Source organism: Myodes glareolus, chromosome 11, assembly GCF_982192425.1.
Source record: "Myodes glareolus chromosome 11, mMyoGla1.1, whole genome shotgun sequence".
Classification (NCBI taxonomy): domain Eukaryota; kingdom Metazoa; phylum Chordata; class Mammalia; order Rodentia; family Cricetidae; genus Myodes; species Myodes glareolus.
In genome coordinates this window covers 50,239,965-50,261,796 of record NC_142036.1, presented here as the reverse complement: position 1 = coordinate 50,261,796, position 21,832 = coordinate 50,239,965, and the positions used below count along the sequence as shown (strand labels likewise).

The 21,832-nt window shown below is 45.1% G+C and overlaps 1 protein-coding gene across 3 annotated transcripts in view; it reads left to right on the top strand.

Moving 5' to 3' along the window:
- Syne2 (spectrin repeat containing nuclear envelope protein 2) overlaps positions 1 to 21,832 on the top strand; it is a 296,837-nt gene that overhangs the window by 30,897 nt on the left and 244,108 nt on the right. For all 3 annotated transcript variants that reach the window (XM_087911749.1, XM_087911748.1, XM_087911747.1), the window contains exon 2: positions 8,809 to 8,935. In XM_087911749.1, the coding sequence (XP_087767875.1) occupies positions 8,857 to 8,935 (79 nt within the window). In that variant the 5' untranslated portion in view covers positions 8,809 to 8,856. The remainder of the gene's footprint in view (positions 1 to 8,808; positions 8,936 to 21,832) is intronic.

Below are 21,832 nucleotides of genomic sequence, written 5' to 3'. Positions count from 1 at the left end.
TCTCTCTCTCTCTCTCTCTCTCTCTCTCTCTCTCTCTCTCTCTTTCATGTGAGTGCACACACCTTGCTGGAAAGAAATTTAGTGGGAATGAGAGAAGGCTGAGTGAGATGGGGTAAATATAATTGAAATAAATTATGTACTTTTACAAAATTTTCATATATGTTTATATATATACCTATATTTTACCCCTCCGAGACAGGGTTTGGGTAGCCTTGACTGTCCTGGAACTCGCTCTGTAGAAGATCAAGCTGGCCTTGAACTCACAGAGATCCACCTGCCTCTGTCTCCTGAGTACTGGGATTAAAGGTGTGAGTCACCACTGCCTGGCGAATAAATATATTTTTAAAGTATGGTGGATAGCAATCGAAGAAGATAACTCAATATTAGCCAAGCCCACACATGCAAGTACACACACACACACACACACACACACACACACACACACCTGTATGCTCCCCCCATACTGGCATAGTTATGCTATACGGACATTTGGGGAAAGGACTGTTTTATTCACAGTGATGAGAGCCGTTACAATCTCCCAAGTATTTCTGCCATTTCTCTAGAGTCAGGCCAGCTGTACTGTAGCCATTTTACATGAAACATTTTATTTATCCGGGCGTGCGTGAACCTGTGCCATGGTGCACACATAGAGGTCAGAAACACCGTGGGAGTCAGTTCTCTTCCACCTTGTGGGTTCTGGGGAGCAAACTTATTTCCTCAGGTTTGGCAGCAAATGCAATTAGTTTGTGCTGCAGTGTTAGGCTGGCCCCACCAAACGATTTGACCCCAAATCTACGGAGGAACTCTGCTTCCTTCCTTAGTTTGTTTCTCTCCCCCCAGAATAGCGTAGGACTATTTGTTGTCAAAGTTGTCAAACCCTAAGGGGATATCATCGCAAGTAGAAATGGCCACCTTGCCTTAAAATACACCCAGGAAGAAGTGGACCATTCAGCACCCCCTACCTTCCTCCCCCTTGCCCCTCCCCTTTGTTGCAAAGCCCTTCATAGCTCTGTCCTCAGAAGCACGGTTCAGCTCCTGGGTGGCTGGGAGAACGGTCTTCAGAAGCGGCCAGACTGAGTGTTCCTGGCGCTCCACTGTAAATGGGGTGGCTTAGGCTCCAGCGTTTCCAGGGTGCAGCAGCGAACTTTGGACTGGACTCTGGCGGGAACCCGAAAGTCTGTGTGCTGGCCCAGGCAATAGCGTGTTATCCTCCTGCTACAGTTGGAAGAGCCAGGACCTGAGAGGTGGAGGCTGGCGCGAGGCTTGCGGTCAGAGGCAAAGCTTTGGAATGAAAGCCGAACCTTCCGGCTCTTGCTCAAGTGCCCTCAGCCATGACATCCCCACTCTCTAACCTCAGCTGACTTCTAGGGCCGTGAAAAATGTAGGGATAGGAGTTAATTCTGTTTTAATCCCGACGTGAAAGAAAAGATTAGAAGCGTTTCCTAACGTCCACAAGGAAGTCTCTGCTTGGATGTTAGCAAAGTTAACTCCGTAGCTACAGTCTAATCCTTCGTCACCGTGCTCTCTGACTGGCATCACGTCCCTGTTGTTTTACTGTATACGTGAGTTTAGAATTTATGGCAGGGCTGTTGAAATGCCTTGGCAGGTGAAGGAGCTTGCCACCAAGTCTGCTAGCCCGAGTTTAACCCCGAGGTCTACTTGGTGGAAGGAGAGAACCCACTCATTTGGTTGTCTGTTGACCCCCACATGCGTCTCATCCATAAATAAATGTAAAATAAATAAATAAATAAAATTTATATCCACTATGTAAATGTGATTATAGTGTGTCTATCCTTTTCCTTACTGGGGGCAGGGTGGGGGTAAAATCCATGAGGATTTTAATATGTTGTGTAGCTCTGCTGCTGCTGGCTGTTCATCCTAGCTGTGAAATCGCCTTCCTGGGTGAGCCGCAGACTCCCCCTCCTATCAACAGGATTAGATTGTATCCATTTCTGCTGCCCTGAACAGTTCTAGCACGAACACTGAGGTCTTTGTATCTATGTTGGATTTCAGGGCAACCTTTTCAGCTGGCAAATTTTACTAGGTCAAGAACGATTGTCTTCATACTTCAGCTCAGGGTGGAAGCTGGGGTTTCTGAGCCAAGGGTCCCAGAGCAAACCCTGGCTTCAGGCTGCTGCTGGGACCTGTGCAGCCTGTGCAACTCTGGCCTGCAGCTGCTTTCCCAGCCCTGTTCACATCTCTAGTTTGTTGGGTCCTGTTCCCCACTGTAGCTGGGTGTGAGCACTATTCATTTCTCAAGCCCTGTACCCCATCCTTGCTACCTCTGCTCCCCAGAGATGACCCTGCTGTGTGTTTTCCTGAGAAAAAAATGATGAGGCTACCTTATGCCAGGCTCCTTCATTTATGTTTGCAAATGGCCAAATCTTCCTGGAATGGATGGAGGAACGCATTTCTTAATAGTTTCCGAGAGAGAGAGCCTGGCAATGGTGGCACATGCCTTGAATCCCAGCATTTGGGAGGAAGAGGCAAATCTCTGAGTTCAAGGCCAGTCTGGTCTATAGAGCAAGTTTCAGGACAACCAGGGCTGTTATGTAGAGAAACCCTGTCTCGAAAATCACAAACGAACAAAAACTTTTATCACCACTAAGCTTGGAAGAGCAAGGAAAAGAAAGTTTCCAAGAGAGAGCTGGAGAGAGATGACTCGGGGGAGGGCTGGAGAGATGGCTCAGTGGTTGAGGGCACTTGCTGCTAAAAGAGGACTCACGTCTGGTTTCCAGCACTCACTCCATGTGGCGCATAACAACCTGGCCACCTGTATCTCATCTCCAGCTCCATCCCACACCTTGGGCTCTGAGAGACCACGCTTGTGTGCCTGCCTGTTCAAGCACATGCCCACAGTTAAAAATAATTAAGAGTTTCTGAGTGGCTAAGGTGGAGCCTATTTTGAGCTGCTCGTTAGATCTCAGACCCTCACCTCCAGTGATTCTGGTTTCTTCCCCAAAGTCCTCCAGTCTGTCTGAAGAGTACTCCTTCATTCCATCTGGTCATCCCCACCTCCTGCTCCCTCCTCCCCAGCCCCAACTGGTCACTGTTCTCAGGGGCTCTCCCAGTGCATCCTGGGAGTTTTCTTTTCTTTCCCTGTGGTTGAGCCCCAGCCTGCTTCTCTCTTTCTTGGTGTTCTGTTTTCCAGACCCCAGTCCTTGTTGGTTTACATTCTCCTTTTGCCGGAGTGGCCCTTCCAGTGACTCCCAATACAGATTATAGTTTGGGAAAGCTTCACTCAGAGGTCTATTAACATGCAGTTTACCGGCTAGCTTTCTCAATGCAGAGTGCAATGTGGGGAGGCACATAGTCGCTTTTGGTGTGACCATCACCAACCACACCCACCTCTAGAGCCAACCTGTCTTGCAAAACTGAATCTCTATCCACTGAAGTAGTGTTGAGGCACTGAAATGGTTAGCTTCTTAGCCCCACGTCTCTGAGCCCTCTGTGGCCATGATGTTACCGTCTGACTCTGAATTTTGACTGTTCCGGGGAGTGGACTCATCCAGCATCTGTGTGGGCTTTTGTCATCGCTGCGGGTTCCCCTCCCCCCATTGTGTCCATCAGGTCTTCTTATTTGTCTCTCTGCTACTGTTGTGAGCAGTTTCTGATCTTCACTGCTTTTTTAAGTGGTGCTGCTCACAAGGCCCTGGGTTCAATCCCCAATATAAAACGTAAGGAAAAAGCAATCACAGCTTGTAATACTATATACTCCGGAGCACCTCATAGTCAGCAAATGCTCCTTATTTTGGAAGTTGTTGGTTTCAAGGGTTTTTAGGATTGCAGTAGCCACTCTCCAGATAGCTTATCATTTCAGCAGCGTTACTGTTCTTCAGAGGTCTGGGCCATGGCCAAGGCCAATGGGAGGCAGCTCGGAAGTGGCAGCGCTCCCTCAGGATGCGCTAATCTTGATTAAGTGGGTGGTGCAGGGGCACTGTTGGCACTGTTGATGCAGGGACAGTGTTGGTGTGGGGACAGTATTGGTATGGGGGTACTGTTGGTGCAGGGGTCCTTTTGGCACAGGGGCATTGTTGGTACTGTTGATATGGGTGGTTGGGGACTTCGTTGTGAGATCCCAATCCAGCAGCATCTTGACCTGAGCACTTTCCGGAGTGCAGTGAATTGGTAGGTTGGGCCTCTGGGTCTCTTCTGGTTGCCATAAGAATAGAGTACCTGGGAGGAGATAATAAAGTACTGGCTCTGGAAACTTGGACCGGTTACAATGTTTGTAACCATTCTGGTCCAATGATGACTACAGGTTACAGCGACAAGGATATTAATGGGAAAAAAATGACTGGGTACCATGGTGCATGCCTGTAATCCCAGCACTTGGCAGGCAGATGCAGGAGGATTGCTGCAACTCTAAGGTTAGCCTGGTCAACAAAGCAAGTTCCAGGCCAGACAAGGACACATAATGAGTCTCTGTCTTAAAACCAGCTGACTAACCCCGAAGATGATAGAAAAAGATGAAGAACTCTACGGCCCATGTGTCGTTATTGTTTGGTCGTGAGCTTGTAAACAGACTCAAGTTAATAACTGTGGGTAGCTGAGAGTAATCTTATCATTTATCAGGTGGATCTCTGTGAGTTTAAGGCCAGCCTGGTCTACTGTGGGAGTTCCAGGACAGCCAGAGATACACAGAGAAATCATGTCTTGAAAACCAACCCCCCCAAAATAAAACAAAACAAAACAACAACAACAACAACAACAAAAAAACCCCAGAGAAATCATGTCTTGAAAACAAAACCAAAAAAAAAGAAGCAGAAAGAAAGGAAAAAGAATAGGTTTTCCATGTCTTTCTTCCTTCCTTCCTTCCTTCCTTCCTTCCTTCCTTCCTTCCTTCCTTCCTTCCTTCCTTCCTTCCTTTCTTTCTTTCTTCTTTCTTTTTTGTTTTTTCGAGACAGGATTTCTCAGCGTAACAGCCCTGGCTGTCCTGGAACTCACTTTGTAGACCAGGCTGGCCTTGAACTCAAGAGATCTGCTTGCCCCTGCCTCCCGAGATTTTAGTTGAAAACATTGTAGCCTTTTGTAATCCAGAGTAAAGATCAAGACTTCTTTTAAAAGGGGAACTTCGCTAGTATTTTGAGGTTTTAGAACCACTACGTGCTGTAGTATTGCATAAGCAGCCCACAGTCATTTAAAAATAGCTTCTATTGCTTGTGAAAGTGTGACTGTCGCTTTATGTGACCCTTAAAGACAGGATTTCACAGCTTTCTGCTTAATCTTAGACACTTTAATGCCACGATATTAATTTTTTAATCCAAGTTTCTGTGATGTCCCTGAAGAAGGCTCATTATTCTCTCTTGTGAATAGTCTCAGGGATTTAAATCGTAACGTGGGCTTTATCTTACAACTGTGGTCATGTTTACTAGGGAGGAAAGGTGAGGCTGTGCCCACCTCACCTCCCATGCACCCCAGGAAGCAACCCTCTGCTCTCCTTCAGGGGTGTCAGCACCCCCCCCCCCCCGCAGACTCTTGGGACTCACAGTCAAGACCGCACACCTTTCTGCCTTCTCAATTCAAATCCTGAGAAATCCCTCAAAGCTTTCCTCTCTCCTCGCTCCCAGTGTCTCATGGGCCCTATGTGACAAGTAAATCCCCCTCTGGAAATGCCATCTGTTCCCCGCCGTTTGTCGTTAAGTATGTGTTGTGACTATCATCAGGGCTTATCTTTGGTCACATCCCTGTGACCCCTGTAGCATGTCTTCTAGAATCATGCCTATGGGTTTCCATATACTGATGCATGCACAGCACGGCAGGTATAATGGAGTCTGAGGATAGCTAGTGGGAATTGGCTTTTCCCTCCGTGTGAGTTTTTGGAAGGAAACTGATTGTTGGGCTTGACAGCTAACATTCTAGCCCGCTGACCCATCTCTCTGGCTCTGTCACCTATTTTGATAAGTCATTGTACTAAGGCAGTGTTGCAGCCTTTCCTTGGGCTGCCGTCAATTCCCAAATCATTACATGGAGCTTATTATTATTTATGAGTGCTCAGTCTTATCTTAGGCTTATTTCTAGCTAGCTCTTATAACTTAAATTAACTTGTTTCTCTTCATCTATGTTTTGCCTCGGGGATTTTTCCTGTTCTTTCTATCTACAGGTCCTACTCTGTGTCTAGCTGGCTGGCAGCTGGCTGGCTGGCAGGCCCCAGGCAGCTTCCTCTTTCTGTCACTCATTCTCTTCTCTCAAGCCTGTTTCTTTCCTCCTGTGTATTCTCTGTCTACCAGCCCCACCTATCCCTCTACTGCCTAGCTATTGACTGTTCAGCTTTTTATTAGACCAATCAGGTACTTTAGGCAGGCAAGGTAAACATAGCAGCACATCTTTTGATAATTTGACAAATACAGCATAAACAAATATAACACATCTTTGCTTAGTTAAACAAGTGCAACATAAAGGCAGCATACTGTTACATAGTTGAAGTAGTATTTCACAACAAGACAGTATTTAGGACAATAATCAAACACTTGCAATTGTTTAGTCTTCAGAGTTGTTATTACTATTGTTATTACTGCTTCAGGGTTTGTTATACGGCCCAAGCTAGCCTTGAATTTATATTCCTCATGCTGCTGCCCATTGAGTCTTGGGCCTACAAGTGTGTGATAAAATTCTTGGCTTTTGGCCTGACTTCCTTTGATTTTGAGACAAGGTCTGTATCCCAGACTGGCTCCAAATTCACTATGTGAGCCACAAGTGACCTTGAACTTCTGGTTCTCATGCCTCTACCTCTTCAGTTCTGGAATTATAGGTGCATACCATCATGTTTGATTGGGTGGGGTGCTGAGGTTTGAACTCTGGGCTTCATGCACACAAGCCAAACACTACTAACTGAGTCACCTCTCCAGCCACTGGGATTCAACTCTTGGTCCCATTATTTATTAGCTGTGTGTCCTTTGGCAGTCTATATCCTACTTACGAGTCTTGCTTTGTCTTTTCAAAGGGGAATGTTACGGTCCTTTATACAGCTGTTATAAAGAGCTGTATACTCAAAGTGCTTAGAGCAATGCCCGTGCTTAAGGCAGATAGTGCTATAAATGCAGGTGCTATTCTTATTATTCCGTCCACCCTCTTTTATCATCGTCCTGGCGTGAAACAGTGGTCACCATTAGGGAATTCATTTGGAATTCAGTTTTCTCTTGTTAGAATGAAATGACACTTTGTCTCTACTTGGGCCTTGGGAGCTGGAGGATAAGGGAAGGGGTAGTGGAGGGCCTCGTTATGTTCACGAGACTGGGAAAACTTGTGCCTTCTTAGCCATCAGGGTCCTGGCCCTGTGAGCTAATGAACAGTGTTTCCCTTTGTTAGTCTGAACCAACTCAGCAGAGCAGCGTGGTAACCGCAGGCTGTTCCTGACGGATCTCAATTGAGGAGAAACAAATTAATTATTAACAGAGTGTATGTCGTAGGTAAAATCTTTAACATAGTGATCCACGGGAGAGACTGATGGGAGGGTTTGGATAATAAACACCAGAGAATAAAGGATGGGAAGGGTTTGGAACTGTGTAATGATTTTTATCCTTTGCATATTTTAGTCTGTTAAATATTTAATATGCCTGACGAGCTGCTAGCCTCAAACTTATTTTTTAGTTTTTCCTCCATCATTTTCTTATAAGGAATTGCTAATGTATATCAAAGTTAGAGAATTTTGATTATATTTAATATACAGAGTCCTCCTTTCTTTATAGTCTTGGTGATTAAGCCCAGGGCATCAATTTTATGCTAGGCATGGACTCTGTCCCTGAGTTACACTCTCAGCTCCAATGTGCAGATTCTTTCGTGCATGCATGCGTGCGTGCGTGCATGCATGTGTGTGTGTGGAGGGTGTAGTGTTTCAAGATAGGGTTTCTCTGTGTAGCCTTGGCTGGCCTGGAACTTGCTCTGTAGACCAGGCCTCCCAAATGTTGAGCTTAAAGGCGTGTACTGCCACCACCCAGTCCCGATATGCAGATTCTAACATTAACTTTTCCATTACTCTCTTTCCATAGAACCTTATATATGTTTCCTATTTGATTAGTTCGATTTTGGTTATTTGATGATCTGGATGAGAGAACTCGCCTTTTCTTCTCAGTCTGCAGAAGTTGATAGTGATGCCCATATACACAAAACAATGTTTTTTTTTTAAGGGTTATGGGTTGTGAATTACTTTTATTGGGAGAATTCTCCAATAACTGAGGAGGCTCAGTGATAGAATACATTCTTGGATGATGTATCAGACCTGATTTCAGTCTCCAGTACCAGAAAAGAATGACTCAAGATGGAGTTAAGGGAGAAGTATAGAAAAAGAAGTCCTTGGGAAAATAATACAGCACTCTTCAAAATAGTCACTCTGGGTATTCGTGGTTTTAGTTTCGCTTTGCCGGCTGTGCAGGCTCAGCTCTTACTGTTTCCAGTAAGCAGCAACATTTATGGCATGCAGAAGGAACCGAGGGAGTCCAGAAGTTTTAAAGAGAAACCCTTGTGAGCTGAAGGCCAAAGATAGCAGTGGATGTTGACTTTCCTCTCTCCAGCCACATTGCTGGGTGTTTCTGGATTTGAAGGGCATAGCTTCCTTTCCACATCTTGTACAGAACCAACAAGGCTAGTTCTTTTGGCATTCTGCCAGCAGCTCCAGAGCGCCTGAACAGGTCACAGGGCACAGTCCTGGTGATGATTCAAAAAGAAGGTGTGGCTACTCTGTCCGTGTACTAAGGAAACCCTCCCCGAGAGCCCTCGCTCCTTGAGAGGCAGATTGGCTTTGGCTGTGTGTTTACCAGACTTGTGGAGCTGCAGAGTTATTAATGAACCTTTTATCCTTTCTACTTTCAGTTCCCTTTAACAGAGATGGACGTGGTCTAATCTCCACCGAGTCAAAGAATGGCCACGAGCTCCGCACTTCCCACGGAAGACGGACAAGTGTCCTTGGGCATTGACGATCTTCACTTTTCATTGCAAGGTAAATTCAGAGTTGGAAGGAAGTGGGAAATTTACCTGCCTCTAATTCTGGGCCCTGTTGGTTTCTCCGCCTCCTGTGGTTTTGAAAACTAACTGAAGAGGCCTAGAAAGCAGGATTAGACTGTCCTTTAAGCTCAGCTCTCTGCTTTCAAGGAATTCTGGAAGGAATCGGTTACCTTTGGTTTCTTCTATATATATGTATATTTATTTGCGTCTGAATTTAAAAGCTAACCATAGTTTGCTTGGCATTGTTTCCACTTTTTTTGTGTCACACACACACACAGAAGCTTCGACACATGCATCTGTATTTTGTCCTAATAGGCAGGAACAGTCTTGATGTTATTGGTGGGTGAGATTTCAGTGATAGGAATCTCACGTGTGCGTCCACAGCTAGCCTTCTGGAAAGTACTTCCTGTTGCACTTAGCGGTATTTCCGTTGCCCCTTCAAAACTTCATTAGCTAGTGAACTTTCCATCTTTGTTCTTAAATCTTGGCGTTGTAGCAAGCTAGTATAGAAGTGAGGTTATGGCAAATATTTGAAAACATCTATGAAACTCCTTTTAAAAATGACCTTAAAGTTATGGGCAATATAATGCACCAATTAAGATGCTCCATAAAAATGACAGATTTTGAGTCATTTTTTTTGGCAAATATTCTAAAATGACTTTCTGATACCTTTGTTTTAAATTTATTTTATTTTTGGAGACAAGGTCTTGTTATGTAGCCCAGGCTAGTAGCCTCCAACTTTTGTTCTTCCAACCTTTTCCTCTTGAGTACTGGGAGGCATGTGCTCTCATGCCTGGCTCAAATATTTCTCTTTGAATCTACTTTCAATAATTAGCTTCTTATCTTTGGGGTACAGATGTAAATACATATCTATTGGAATAGACTATATCTCTATGCAGCAGGTTTTTTTAAAAAAATAAATATTGTTTTCTGGTTATGGTGGCACACACCAGTAAAGTTGGTACCCAGGAAGCAGAAGCTGGAAGATTATGGGCTAGCATGGACTACTTAGCTAGACCCTATTCCAAATAAAATCCAAAACAAAAAAAAGAGAAAAATTTTAATTTGTATTGAGTAAGAAATAATTATTTGTTGGGAGGTAGTCTTTGAGATAAAAATTAAAAATCTTTCATTTTGTACTTTTGAATAATATAATCAAAAGTGACTGAAATCCAATTTTTATTTAAATGAAAAAGATCAGTGTTCTTGTTGACACTGGCTGCAAAAAGTTGCCTGTTCTCGTGTTTCTCACGCTGGCTCTGATCCTTTATAGTCATTGAATTTAGCTGAGAGAGTGTGTCTTTTGACCATTAGCCCCTCATCTGTGTAATACAGATTTAGCTGCAGCTGTGTTGAAGATGGAGGGTCACGTGACACGAAGGACTTTTAGCAGGTGCCTGCCACTCAAGAGGGACTCAATAAATACAACTTCTTTTTATTTGTTTCTAATAAGTTTTCCTGAGTAAAATGTTTGTACAGCACAGCTCTAGTATATAAGACAAAAAAATAGTAAACCAGAAATGTGCGTCCTGGTTTTTGTTTGCTGTTTGCCTTCAGTGGCTTCCCGTCTCATGTAGATGAGTCGTGGTGAGGCCCGTAGGTTCTCTCTACCCTGGTGCCATTTTCTCACCCTCATCTCCCACCACGTCCCCACATGTTCCTCGTAACTCACTCCGCATCCGTCTAAGGAGCCATAGTCCTCCCTCCCGTGGTCTCTGTGTAGGCTGCTCCCTCTAGGCTGGGAGAAGTTCAGCTTATCCATCCCAAGGCCAGCTGGCCTCGGCCTTCTCCGCCCCCGCCCTTCCTCCTCTTCGACCCCCCCCTTTATCTCTTTGAGACCTTGTAGAATTGTGATTATTATACTTACTAACACTTCCTTGCCACAGAATGGGCTTCCTGAGTTCTGCGTAGCGCCTCCAGCTTACTAGTGCCTTTTTTTTTTTTTTTTTTTTTTTTTGCCAGTACTCTTTATACAATGCCACTTGGTCCTCCCCACCTCACTGTAAGGTACATCTTTGCATCGCTGGTGAACAGAGATGCTGTAGCTTGGGACGATGTCACTGGAATCCCGCAGCTGGCGAGCAGCTGAGTTGTGCCTTGCAGCTGGCTTTTGCACTGCACCCCTGTGGCATGCTGAAGAACAAACTAAACGAGGGAATTCCGCTCATGGTTTTTCTCTGGCTGGTTTTAAACTGGAGACTTAACTCTGTTCCGTCCACAGCACTAGAATGTGGATAGCGGATTTCAGGTTCCTAGGTTGCCTAAAATAACTTAACAAATTACCCAGAAGTGTGTGATTTTGTATAATGTGCTTTGAAGTGCTTGGTTTACTTTTCAATAGGAGCTGAGGATGGGCTAGGTAGCAAGGAGAAGTGATGCCTGTGTTGTCTGGATCATTCACTTGCGTGATGGATGTAGAGGGTTGTGGTGTTGACGCTTTGCTTCATGGGTAGGAGAAGCAGAATGACATCATGGCTTCATCAACTCGGCCCTGGGCAGGATGAGTTCACGTTAGCCAGGGACACTCAGCATACATGCACAGTGCCTAGACTTTCCATTCTATGCAGGGTGAAGCCAACACATGGAATGACTCTATGCCCCAAGGCTGGCTCCATGTTGTTTGCATGTTTATGATGGTTCTTCCAGCCCAAAGTGACACAGATGAAGGGAGAGCAGGACAGGGAAGAAAGGAGCTTGCATGTATTGAGTTGTGAAGATAATTTTGATATCACTGTAGGATTATTACCTGTTTGGGCAGCAAAAAGGTAGACAAAATTGTTTTCATAAAGTTCAACTTAGCTGAAGGCCATTAATAAAAGCCTTAAAAGTACTTTAGTGGCCAGCAGGAGGGCACAGTGGTTAAAGGTAATTGCAGAGCAAGCCTGGTGACCTGAGCTTGATCCCTGGCATCCAGGTTGAGCTGGAAGGGGAGAACTAACTCCGCAAAGTTGTCCTTTGACCTCTGTAGGCATGTCATGGCTCATGTACACAATACAACAACAATAATATTTTTATTTACTACTAATAATTAATTTTAAAAAAACATTTGGTTTCATTTCTGACGTAAACGGCCTTGTATTCTCTTAGATTTTCAAGTGCTTGCTAGTACTTTACAGTTAAAAGGAAGGAGACCCTCTGTAACGTGGGGGCGCAGGGTTCTGTTCACAAGGAAGTGCGTTTTCTTTCCTATTCATTCAGAACCTGTCTCAGAGGCGATAGAGACAGAATAATCAGTAGAATGACCTGATTAGGCTGCAGCGTCTATTTTATTAGAAAACAGACAAATCCTCATTTAAGGTGAGGAGATTTTGGTCATGCCTTGGTGCAGAAATCTGTACAGGAATGTGGTAACTCATAGAACAAAGCAGCAAGCAGGGAGAACCTGACAGCCTGCCTCCCACACACCCTTTCTCCCTCCCCCCTCTCCTCCTTCCCTTCCTCCCTCCCTTTCGCCTTTTCTTCATCCATTCATCCTTTCCTACTCTCCTCTCTCCCTCCTTTCTCCCCTTACCCTCCTTCCTCCTTTATTCCCCTCCCTTCCTGTCTTTTCCCTTTTCCATTCTTTCCCTTCTTCCTCCTCTCCCTTCCTTCTCCTTCTCCCCTTTCCTTCATCCTCCCTTTCCCCTTCCCTCCCTCTAGTGTCTCACTGTGTAGCCCAGGCTGACCTGGAACTCACCGCATAGAACAGGCTGGTCTCAAACTTGTGGGCCATCCTTTTGACTTTGGTTTGGGAATACTGGGATTACAGGAGTTTGACTTGATTTTTGAGAAATTTTCAGAGTTTTCTTTTATATTTTGTTTTGACAAGTCATGTTATGCAGGCCTGGCTGGCCTAGAACTTGCCATGTCGAACAGGGCCTTGAATTCACAGAGATCCTCTTGTCTCTGCCTTTCAGTGCTAGCATTAAAGGTGCGTGCTATTGTGTGTAGCTTGAGACACAGTTTGCTCTGTCTGTCTTGCAAAGGGAACAACTTTGAGGTATTCAAATGTCTAGGGACATGATAGAATGGTGGACACAGACATGAGGCACTGACTTTACAGTGTGAGGGATACTGGTTGCCCAGGCTGGCTGAATCATGAGAATTCTTTTGGTTAAGGTGCTAGGTTAATCCCAAACCCTTTGCTCATGCAAAGCACTCGCCCCACCACTGTATCACCCGCCTAGCCTCTCTTGATAAATTCCGAAGGGAGTTGGAGGCAAGGTTGACCTGTTTTGAATACTTCCCATGTTCTTTTCTGAAACTGTTAAATTATTTCACGACCTAGCAGATGTAACACACAGACCCCGAAAGGACACTATAGCATCATTTTGTTTTCACAAATAAATAGAGTAGTTCAGTGCTTTAAAAATAATAGTATCTAACCCCAGAATGTTCTTAATTAGTCAGAGATCTAGGAAGGGACCGTATTCTGTTACTTCATCCACTATGAGAGAAATTAACGATCATGTGGCCCAGCCTGGTACTGCTGCATGTTCAGCTGCCACCATGGACCTGGGTGAACACACATCAGCCCAGTTAGTTTGCCATCTCAATGTTTGTATGTTTTATTTAGCACTGTTATCATCTAGACGGCATATTATGAAAGATTAAAAACCTCTACTCCAGGGTCGCTCTAGGACGAGGCAGAGAAATTTGATCTTTGCTTCCAGATTATTACTCCATTTAAAGGGGTTCATCACTGACCGAGTATTCTTCTGGAGAGAGGTTTTCTATGTCGGTCGGTCTGTCTGTCTGGTCTGCCTTTTTCTTCTCCCCGCCCCTCACAGAGTTTCCTTGTGTAGCCCTGACTGTGCTAGAACTCCCTGTCTAGACCAGGCAGGCCTCGGACTCTCAGAGATCTGCCTGCCTCTGCTTCCTAAGTGCTGGGATCGAAGGTGTGCACCACCACTGTGTGGCTGCTTTCATGTATTTCTTACTTTTAGTAATATTAATATTTATCCAAGTTAAGATAACATAATTATGACTAGGTAGGAATAAGTATTGAAACAGAATAGGCACATCAAGAGTTCAAAACCAACCTGGGCTGCATAGCAAGACTTACCACAAAACCAAAAACATAAACTGGGTTTCTTTTTCATACCAGAGGAGAAATTAGTAATTTGTGTTTAGTGGGAGAGGTTGTAAAGTATGATAATGAGATGGAGTGGCTATTTTTTCAAAATTACTTATAGTCATTCATTCATTTCCTGTATGTGTGCGCATGCATATGTCTGGCCCACGCAAAAGCCAAAGGCCAGTCTTTGGGAGTTAGTTCTCTCTTTACACCCTGTGGGTCCTGGAAATCAAACTCAGGTTGTCAGGGTCAGTGGCTGGCACCTTTACCCACTGAGCTATCTTGCCAGCCCAGCCCTGTGGTATTTAATTTTCACTTGGTAGCTGTCAAGAGCCAGCCATGTGCAGAGGCTAGGCATTGAAGGCATAGACAGAAATGGGCTGAACACCTTTGTGGATCGTGGCATCTGGTGTCTTTCTGCCTGCAGACATCTGGCTTCCATGACAGGCACGCAAAGGTAATCATTCTTAGGATAAGTTTGGTAGGTGTTTAGCTGTCCAGGGTCACCGTCTTAATTTTGGTGTCTATCATACAAATGGAAAGTAGGACCAGGAATGTCTGGGTTATCTTTTGATGTTTCAAAAAGGGTTAAAATCTAGTTTGTAAAATATTGATTACGGACTGAGTTATATTCCTTCCATTATTGAAAAAAAAAGTCAGATTGGGTCTGGGATATAGTTCAGCTGGGATAGGACCTGCATGGCATAAATGAAGCCCTGGAATGGAGCCCTAGTACCACGGAAACTGTACACGTGGTACACTCCTGTGGTTTTAGCACATGGAAGTGGAGACAGAAATTCAAGATCATTCTTGGCCTTGGACGTCTCTTGGTTCAGTAATCTGAGTCTTGTGAGTGTTTGACAGACCCCATGCATAGGCTGTTCTCATATTGTCATTACAGTGAAGTTCTGGAATTTGCAACGCCTCCAGTAAACAATGTAAAATGAAAAACTGAGTGGTCATTCCAGTATATTCAAAACTAAGGTCTAAAGCCACCGAGATGGCTTAGGTAAGGGTGCTAATCACCAAGCCTGATGACCTGATTTTGGCTCCTGGGAGAAGGAGAGAACCCACTCCTGCAAGTTGTTCTCCGACCTCCACGCACGCCTTGTGTCATGTGCACATGCACAAATAAATAAGTGCAATTTAAAAAAAAAACCCCTAAAAACCAGACTCCCTCTAACAAAAACAAAGGCCCCTAATGCCCTCGATAGATAGAGTTGTTCCACGTGCATGGTGCCAAATAGGATGAAAGCGTGGGTGACGCGCGGCATGAGGCAAGTGGGGGGGGGGGAATGGGGGACGGGGACGGGATGCGTGCTGTGTTTCTGGGAGAAAATCTGCTCTACCTCAGGGCTGTGAGAGTGAACGCCCGCCCAATGTCTGGGAAGAGAAACAGGATCGGTGGGAAGTTCTGGGGAGAATTTCCCTTGCTTTGCAAGAGAGCACTTGGCGGGCATGCGGAGCAAAGAGGAACAGAAGACAGGTGTTCGCAGGTACCAGTTTGCTTTGCTGACTGCTTCATACTGCTCTGTTACTCTCTATAATCTCGTGGGTCTGCTTTTTGCTGGTTGGATCATTGTTCTATCCAGGGAAACAATTAAGCTAGAGTTCCTAGCCGACTGTTAGTTTTGTATTGTAACAACAGCCGACTTCCAGAAAGTTCCATACTATCCTTTTTTTAATGCTTGTTTGGAATGTTGTTTGCTTTGGCGTCACGAAGGTTTATGATCTTAAAAACATTCTGAATACGTGAAAAATAAAACCAAGAACTCTGGTAATGTTTGCATAATAGTGTTTTTAAGAAAAATATCCCTGCCCCCTTAGGTTCATGCATAGCTTTGGCTTCTGGGAACTTTGGTTCTGCTTTCTCAAAGAGTGCGGAGATAAGCTTGCATTATTCTGGGTCAGTTACATTTGAAAACTAGGGCAAGATAAATCCAGGGTCATTTAGAATCTTATTAAAGTGGGTTAACAAAGATCTCATTCATTGCTTATAGAAATAAAAAGCCATTTTAATTAGCCCCATGAGAGATGCAAGGTTTTCTGAGCGTGTGTGTGTGTGTGTGTGTGTGTGTGTGTTTGTGTGTGGCCGGGCTGTAAATATTCAGAGCTTAGAGCAAGGAGTAAGGAAAAAATTAAACTCAAGCTGCCATCACAAAAATGGGAAATTAAGAGCTAATACAGCATATTAATTTACATGTGCTTGATGGGTCAAGTGTGTGATTTGATGGTCTGAAATGCAAAGATTAAAAAAAAAGTGTCTAACAGTTTTCCTCATCTGCTTCTACCATTGGTAACTGTGATTTCTCTGTTTCTGTTTTCCTAAACCATTCGGGAGAATTTTAGTAAAAGGAAACCACATGTTGCCAATGGAAATGCTTGCCATTGAGCATGGGAGCTGAGGTTCACAGTGTATTTGTAAATGGCGTATGTAATGAGTATGTATGTAATGAGTATGTAAATGTATACTCATTGGTGTGTCACGGAAGTGGGTGGCCAGTGGGCTGAGGATCAGTGTGGAGGAGACGTGGAGGGGTGACGCTCTCACTGGCTGCGAACACATGGAGGTGTGGGATGTTTTCCAAGTTCAAAGGGAGCAATTGACTGTTTGGGTAGATGCATTAACAGAACTAGTTTTGTGATCCCCACCCCCACCCCAGGCTACCTTGTGGGGTGTCTTCCTGGGAACCAGTGTGGAGGCAGAGAAGAAGACAGACTAAAGAATGTCATGGTGATCCTGCTAAGAAATGATAGTGACCTGCTGCGGAGGTGATAGCTCAATGGAGAGGAAGGGGTGTTCAGGAGGCTCCTAACAGGCGCCAGGAATTTGTCACTGACTGAGAGGAAGGGAGAAAAGAGTGGGGAAGAAGACGCTGACTTCCAGGGTTGTCCTTGGGCAGTTGAATGGATGGTGGGAGAGTTCACTGGCAGCAGTGCAGGGGAGGAAGGGAGTTGGCTAGACATGAGTCAGTCCTGGGAATGTTGAGCTGGAGGTGTCTGTGAACAGCTAGCTAGAACTACCCAGATAGCAATCAGCTAGACATGCAGGAGGCTTCGAGTGACAGCCACTTAGCTGAGGGTATCGACTTGAGGGCCGTGAATCTATAAAGGCAGTTTCTACCATTGGAGTAGGTGAGACTATTTAGGAAAAAAAAGGGTCCAGGTAGTCTATGACAGACAGAAGAAGTAAGCTAGGCCTGAAGTGAGTCAGAGGAAGGTCTCCTGGGAAGGCCGACCCCGAGGACTGTGGGTCCAAGAAGGGATAGGGCGTGAAATCAGGGCCGTGTGCTTTCCTATTTCTAGTGAGTGCTGAGAAGGATTCTTTGGATTTAGCAGCAGGGACATTACAGGTGGCCTGGTGATCATTAAATGGACGGGCTGTGGCTTTACCAACTCTGAGAGTAGATGAGTGAGCCTAGTAAGGAGGCTAGGACAAGGCAATGCATTAAAGAAGTCTGGGCTTGGGGCTGGGAGTGTAGCTCAGCCGGTAGAATGCTTGCCGACAGTGCATGAAGCCTAAGGTTCTATTCCCAGCACTGCAGAAACTGGGCATGGTATAAATCTGTAATCCTAGCACTTAGAAGGTAGAATCAGGGGGATCAGAAGTTCCTCAGTTACATAGCAAGTTCAAGGCTAGCCTGGGGTACATGAGGATACCTCTATCTATCTATCTATCTATCTATCTATCTATCTATCTATCTATCCATATATATATATATATATATATATCAGACACATATGGATTTAAAGTTCTCTTTTAAGAGATGTGAAATCTGGGCTAGGCTCTCAAAGGCATAGAGAGACTTTTAATAAATCTTCAGTGGATAAATGAATAAAAGACCTTCGTCTTCTGACGACCTCAGTCCTCGTCTTTATCTCCTTCCCAGATGTGCAGAATTTGGAGAATGCTGTCATGGTTCTCATCTTGAGTTCTTCCCTAGACATGACGGGCCCCATGACAAGCCTTTGTAGGCTCTCCCGGTGTGTGTTCAGATCGCCACGAGGGATGGCAGAGTCATATACATTAGGTTAATAACCCTGCGGATTATTGCACACTGTTTTTGTCGGCTCTTCCTGTCCTTTCCTGTTGTCTCAATAATGAACCATACGTGTGAAATTGTCCACATAGGTTTAGAGAGATAGTCCCCAAAGTGAGGTGTTTGTAGCCCTGTATTAGAGTTTCTGGGAGCCAGAACCCAGAAACGTACTCTTGCATCCTGAGACATGCGACAACTCCGGAGTGAGAAACCTGCCTGTAATCAGGTGGCTTGGGGCAGCTTGGGTCTTTGGAATTTGGACATCAGCTTGGCCGTGTGCGGACTGGGCCCCGGGGAAGTTCAGGCTCACACGCTTTGGCTTTGGCGTCCACAAGAGCTGGTTCCAGTTTTATTTGATAAGATGTAGATAAGAGGCGGCAGTAAAGAATCAGATATGTGTATCACAAATAGTCTTTTGGTTACAAAAAAAGTTGTCGGCTTAGTCCATTGATGTTCACCAGAACTGCTCAGTTCTGTCAGACTCTTAGCCTTGTGTCAGTGCTGTGGGATCGGTTGCTCACTCAGAGAGCCAGCAGCTATGTTCCAGGGAGGGTGGAAAAGGGCTTAGTGCAAAATCTCAGGTGTTTACACAAGGGTGTGGCTCACTTCTGTGTCAGCACGAGCTTGTTAGTGTCACATACAAAGGCGGCCCACAAAGTAGCAACCACGGGCTGTCTAATTTCCTATCAGACTCAGTACTGAAATCTCTGTGTCTGTTGTGGAAAAATAGTAGCTAAGCCCCTTGCCCTTAGCCACTGAACTGCTTCATTAACACACTATTTGAATTTTTATGTCATGAAAAGCACTTTGTGATCCAGGTGAGACAGGAGGCAAAATCATGGGGCTGGAGAGATGGCTCAGTGGTTAAGAGCACTGGCTACTCTTCCAGAGGACCTGGGTTTGATTCCTGGAAGCCACATGTCACCTCGCAATTTTCTGTAACTCCAGTTCTGAGGACTCCGGTGCCCACTCTGGCTTCTGGAGGGCACTAGCCACGCATACAGTGCACAGAGATACAGGCAGGCAAAATATCAGTACATAAAGCCAAATAAAAACCAAGCAGAAAGGGAAACCAAAAGGGGCAAATGAGGGGGTGCAAATACCTAAACAGATAACACAAGCTCTTAAACCTTTATTCAGATTTATTCTGACATAAAATTCTTGGGCTGGAGGAGCACTCACCTAGCCTGTACAAGGGTCTTGGTTAACTCCCCTACATTGAGTATGGTGGCAAATGCCTTTAATCCCAGCACTGGGGAGACAGAGACAGGCAGGTCTCTGGGTGAGTTCAAGTTCAGCCTGGTCTATATAGGGAGTTACAGGCCAGTCAGAGCTATACATTGAGACTCTGATCTGTCACTAACCACAAAAAAAAGTTAAAAATAAAAATTTACATACCACCTGTTAGAAATGTTGACCTAGATATTCGTAGAGTTATGTTGACCACCACCACCTCTGATTTTTACATCTTGTTCTGTCACCTGGAGAAAGCACCACTTATTTTAGCTGCCTCACCTCCGTTTCCATCACCCTACGCCTCATCAACTTCCCTATTTGGGCTCGTCATGTAAATGAATTGTCCAGTTTGTGATATTTTCGTGACTGGTTTCTGTCGCTTAGGTTTCCCATATAGTCACTAATATTTACTTGCATAGACTAGTCACTGTTTATACCAGGAACTCATAAACTGCCCTGCAAAGGGACAGATGTCAATATTTTAATCTTTAAATACCATGAAGTCTCTGATAGCTATCTATGGTATTGTTTTAGCATGAATGCAGCTACAGGCAACTTGAAAAAAGATGAACATGTCTGCAATCAAATAAAGTTTTATTTATAAAGTCAGGCAGCAGGTCACATAAGGCCAGGACACTGTAATTTCCTGACTCTAGGTCACTAGTAAATCCTGCTAGTGACTGAAGTAGGTATCACTGCCCCATTTTACTGAGGAGAAGATATCCAGAGACCTGCCTCCCTCTGTCTCCCCATGTGCACAACTATGGGGTCATAGCAGATATAGGATCAAATGAAGATAGCGTGGCTCCAAAACTGGGGGTTTAGTCTCAGCAGTGATTATCGATTGGGATGAGCACTGGCTTGTGAGCAAGCGGGAAACACCCCCTGACTCTGTGACAAGAAAAAAAAAAAAACTTGGTTGCCTTTGCTTTCCTTCAAGGTAGAGCCATGGGGCCAAGACTGAATGTGGTACCTTAAGGCTTGTCTTCACAAGGGTCCTGAAGGAAGGAAGCCGGAAGTGTCTGGACTGAGGCTGGAGTAGTATTATGGGATAGGATTTCACAGATTTCCTAATCCCTATTAAGTATTTTGATGTTGATCTGAAGAGCAAGCCACACCTTCCAAGGATGAAAAGAGAAAGAGGCAGACAGGTCTCTAGATGTCTTTTCTAGATGTCAGTTAAATGGGGCAGTGATACCTCCATGGTCATCAGGAGGATTTACTCTGCTGACCTAGATTAAAGTCAGGAAGCTACGATGCACCGACTGGCCTATGTGACCGGCTGCCTGGCTTTATAAATAAAGTTTGATTTGATCGCAGTCACATAAAGACACATATTTTTTTTTTCCAAGTTGCCTGTGACTGCTTTCATGCTAGAACAACACCGTAGACGGTTATCAGAGACTTCACAGGGCCCTGATTTCCTGGTTGGAGTGAAGAATATGGAGAGATGCTGAGCAGACCTGACTGGCCATACAGGCATCCTGCCAGAGCTTATGGGGAACGGCGCAGGGGAGTTGGAGGGGGTTGAAGGTGGGCGTAGAGAAAGAGGTAGGAACTAGAAGGAGGCAAACGAGGCTGGACAGGAGGCTGATGAGGTCATCACATCCTGAGGTCCTATGGAGAGAGCCTGATGTAGTCCTCCTGCATGCTGGGCTCCACAGGCGAGGGCTGCTCTTCTGCAAGGATGAATCAGACTGGGGCCAAGTGGGGAGGGAGGGCTCTGTGGAGCAGAAATGTGAGGTTGACCAGTGGTTGCCCAGGTGCTCAGGAGTTATGTGGGTCAGCATTGACTTCCCGGATTGTCTTACTGGTGTGGTAAAGCAGACCTCAGCCCAAGGAGTATTTTCCTCTCTTGGTGGCTTGCCTATCGCTGGTTGCAAGGCAGTGTGTTCACGCTTCCCATCTCCCTCCTCCCCTGGTTATTTTCCCACTTTGTAGTGAAGCACCAGGCCTTTTCCTGTTTATCCTTCCAGTGCTTTCGAGTTTTCTTGTTTGGGTTGTGTGTGCTGTGCTTTTCATCCCCTTAACTTGCTTCCTTGTTTATTTCTGTTTGTTGCCATCTCCATGAGAAACAGCAGGCGTGGCAGATTTGGACTTTCAATGCTCTCTCTGCTGGATGATAGGTTGTAATTCTTCGGGATGTCTGTTGGAGCACATGGCTGCAATGCATTGTTCAAACTTGATTATGCTTCCCATGAGCATCCCAGCTAAGGGTGAGCTGGGCATATTGTTTTAAAGGATGGCTATTGGGCCTCATTAACCCGCGCCCGTGACTTCATAAGAAATACGCTCTTGCTCTCTGCCATGGTTCTTGGCTCAGAGCTCCTAAGGTCCTTGCGATTTTCTAAGACTATCGGGGGCATTTGTGTTCTAATATTTGGTTTTTGGTCCTGTTTCTGACACAGAGCTCTCAAAGCCCTTGGAATTTCCTAGATAGGGGTTTCTCTGTGCAGCCTTGGCTGTTCTGGTCCTCTCTCTGTAGACCAGTCTGGCCTCAGACTCACAGATATTTGCTTCTGCCTCCTGAGTGCTGGGATTAAAGGCATGCACCATGACT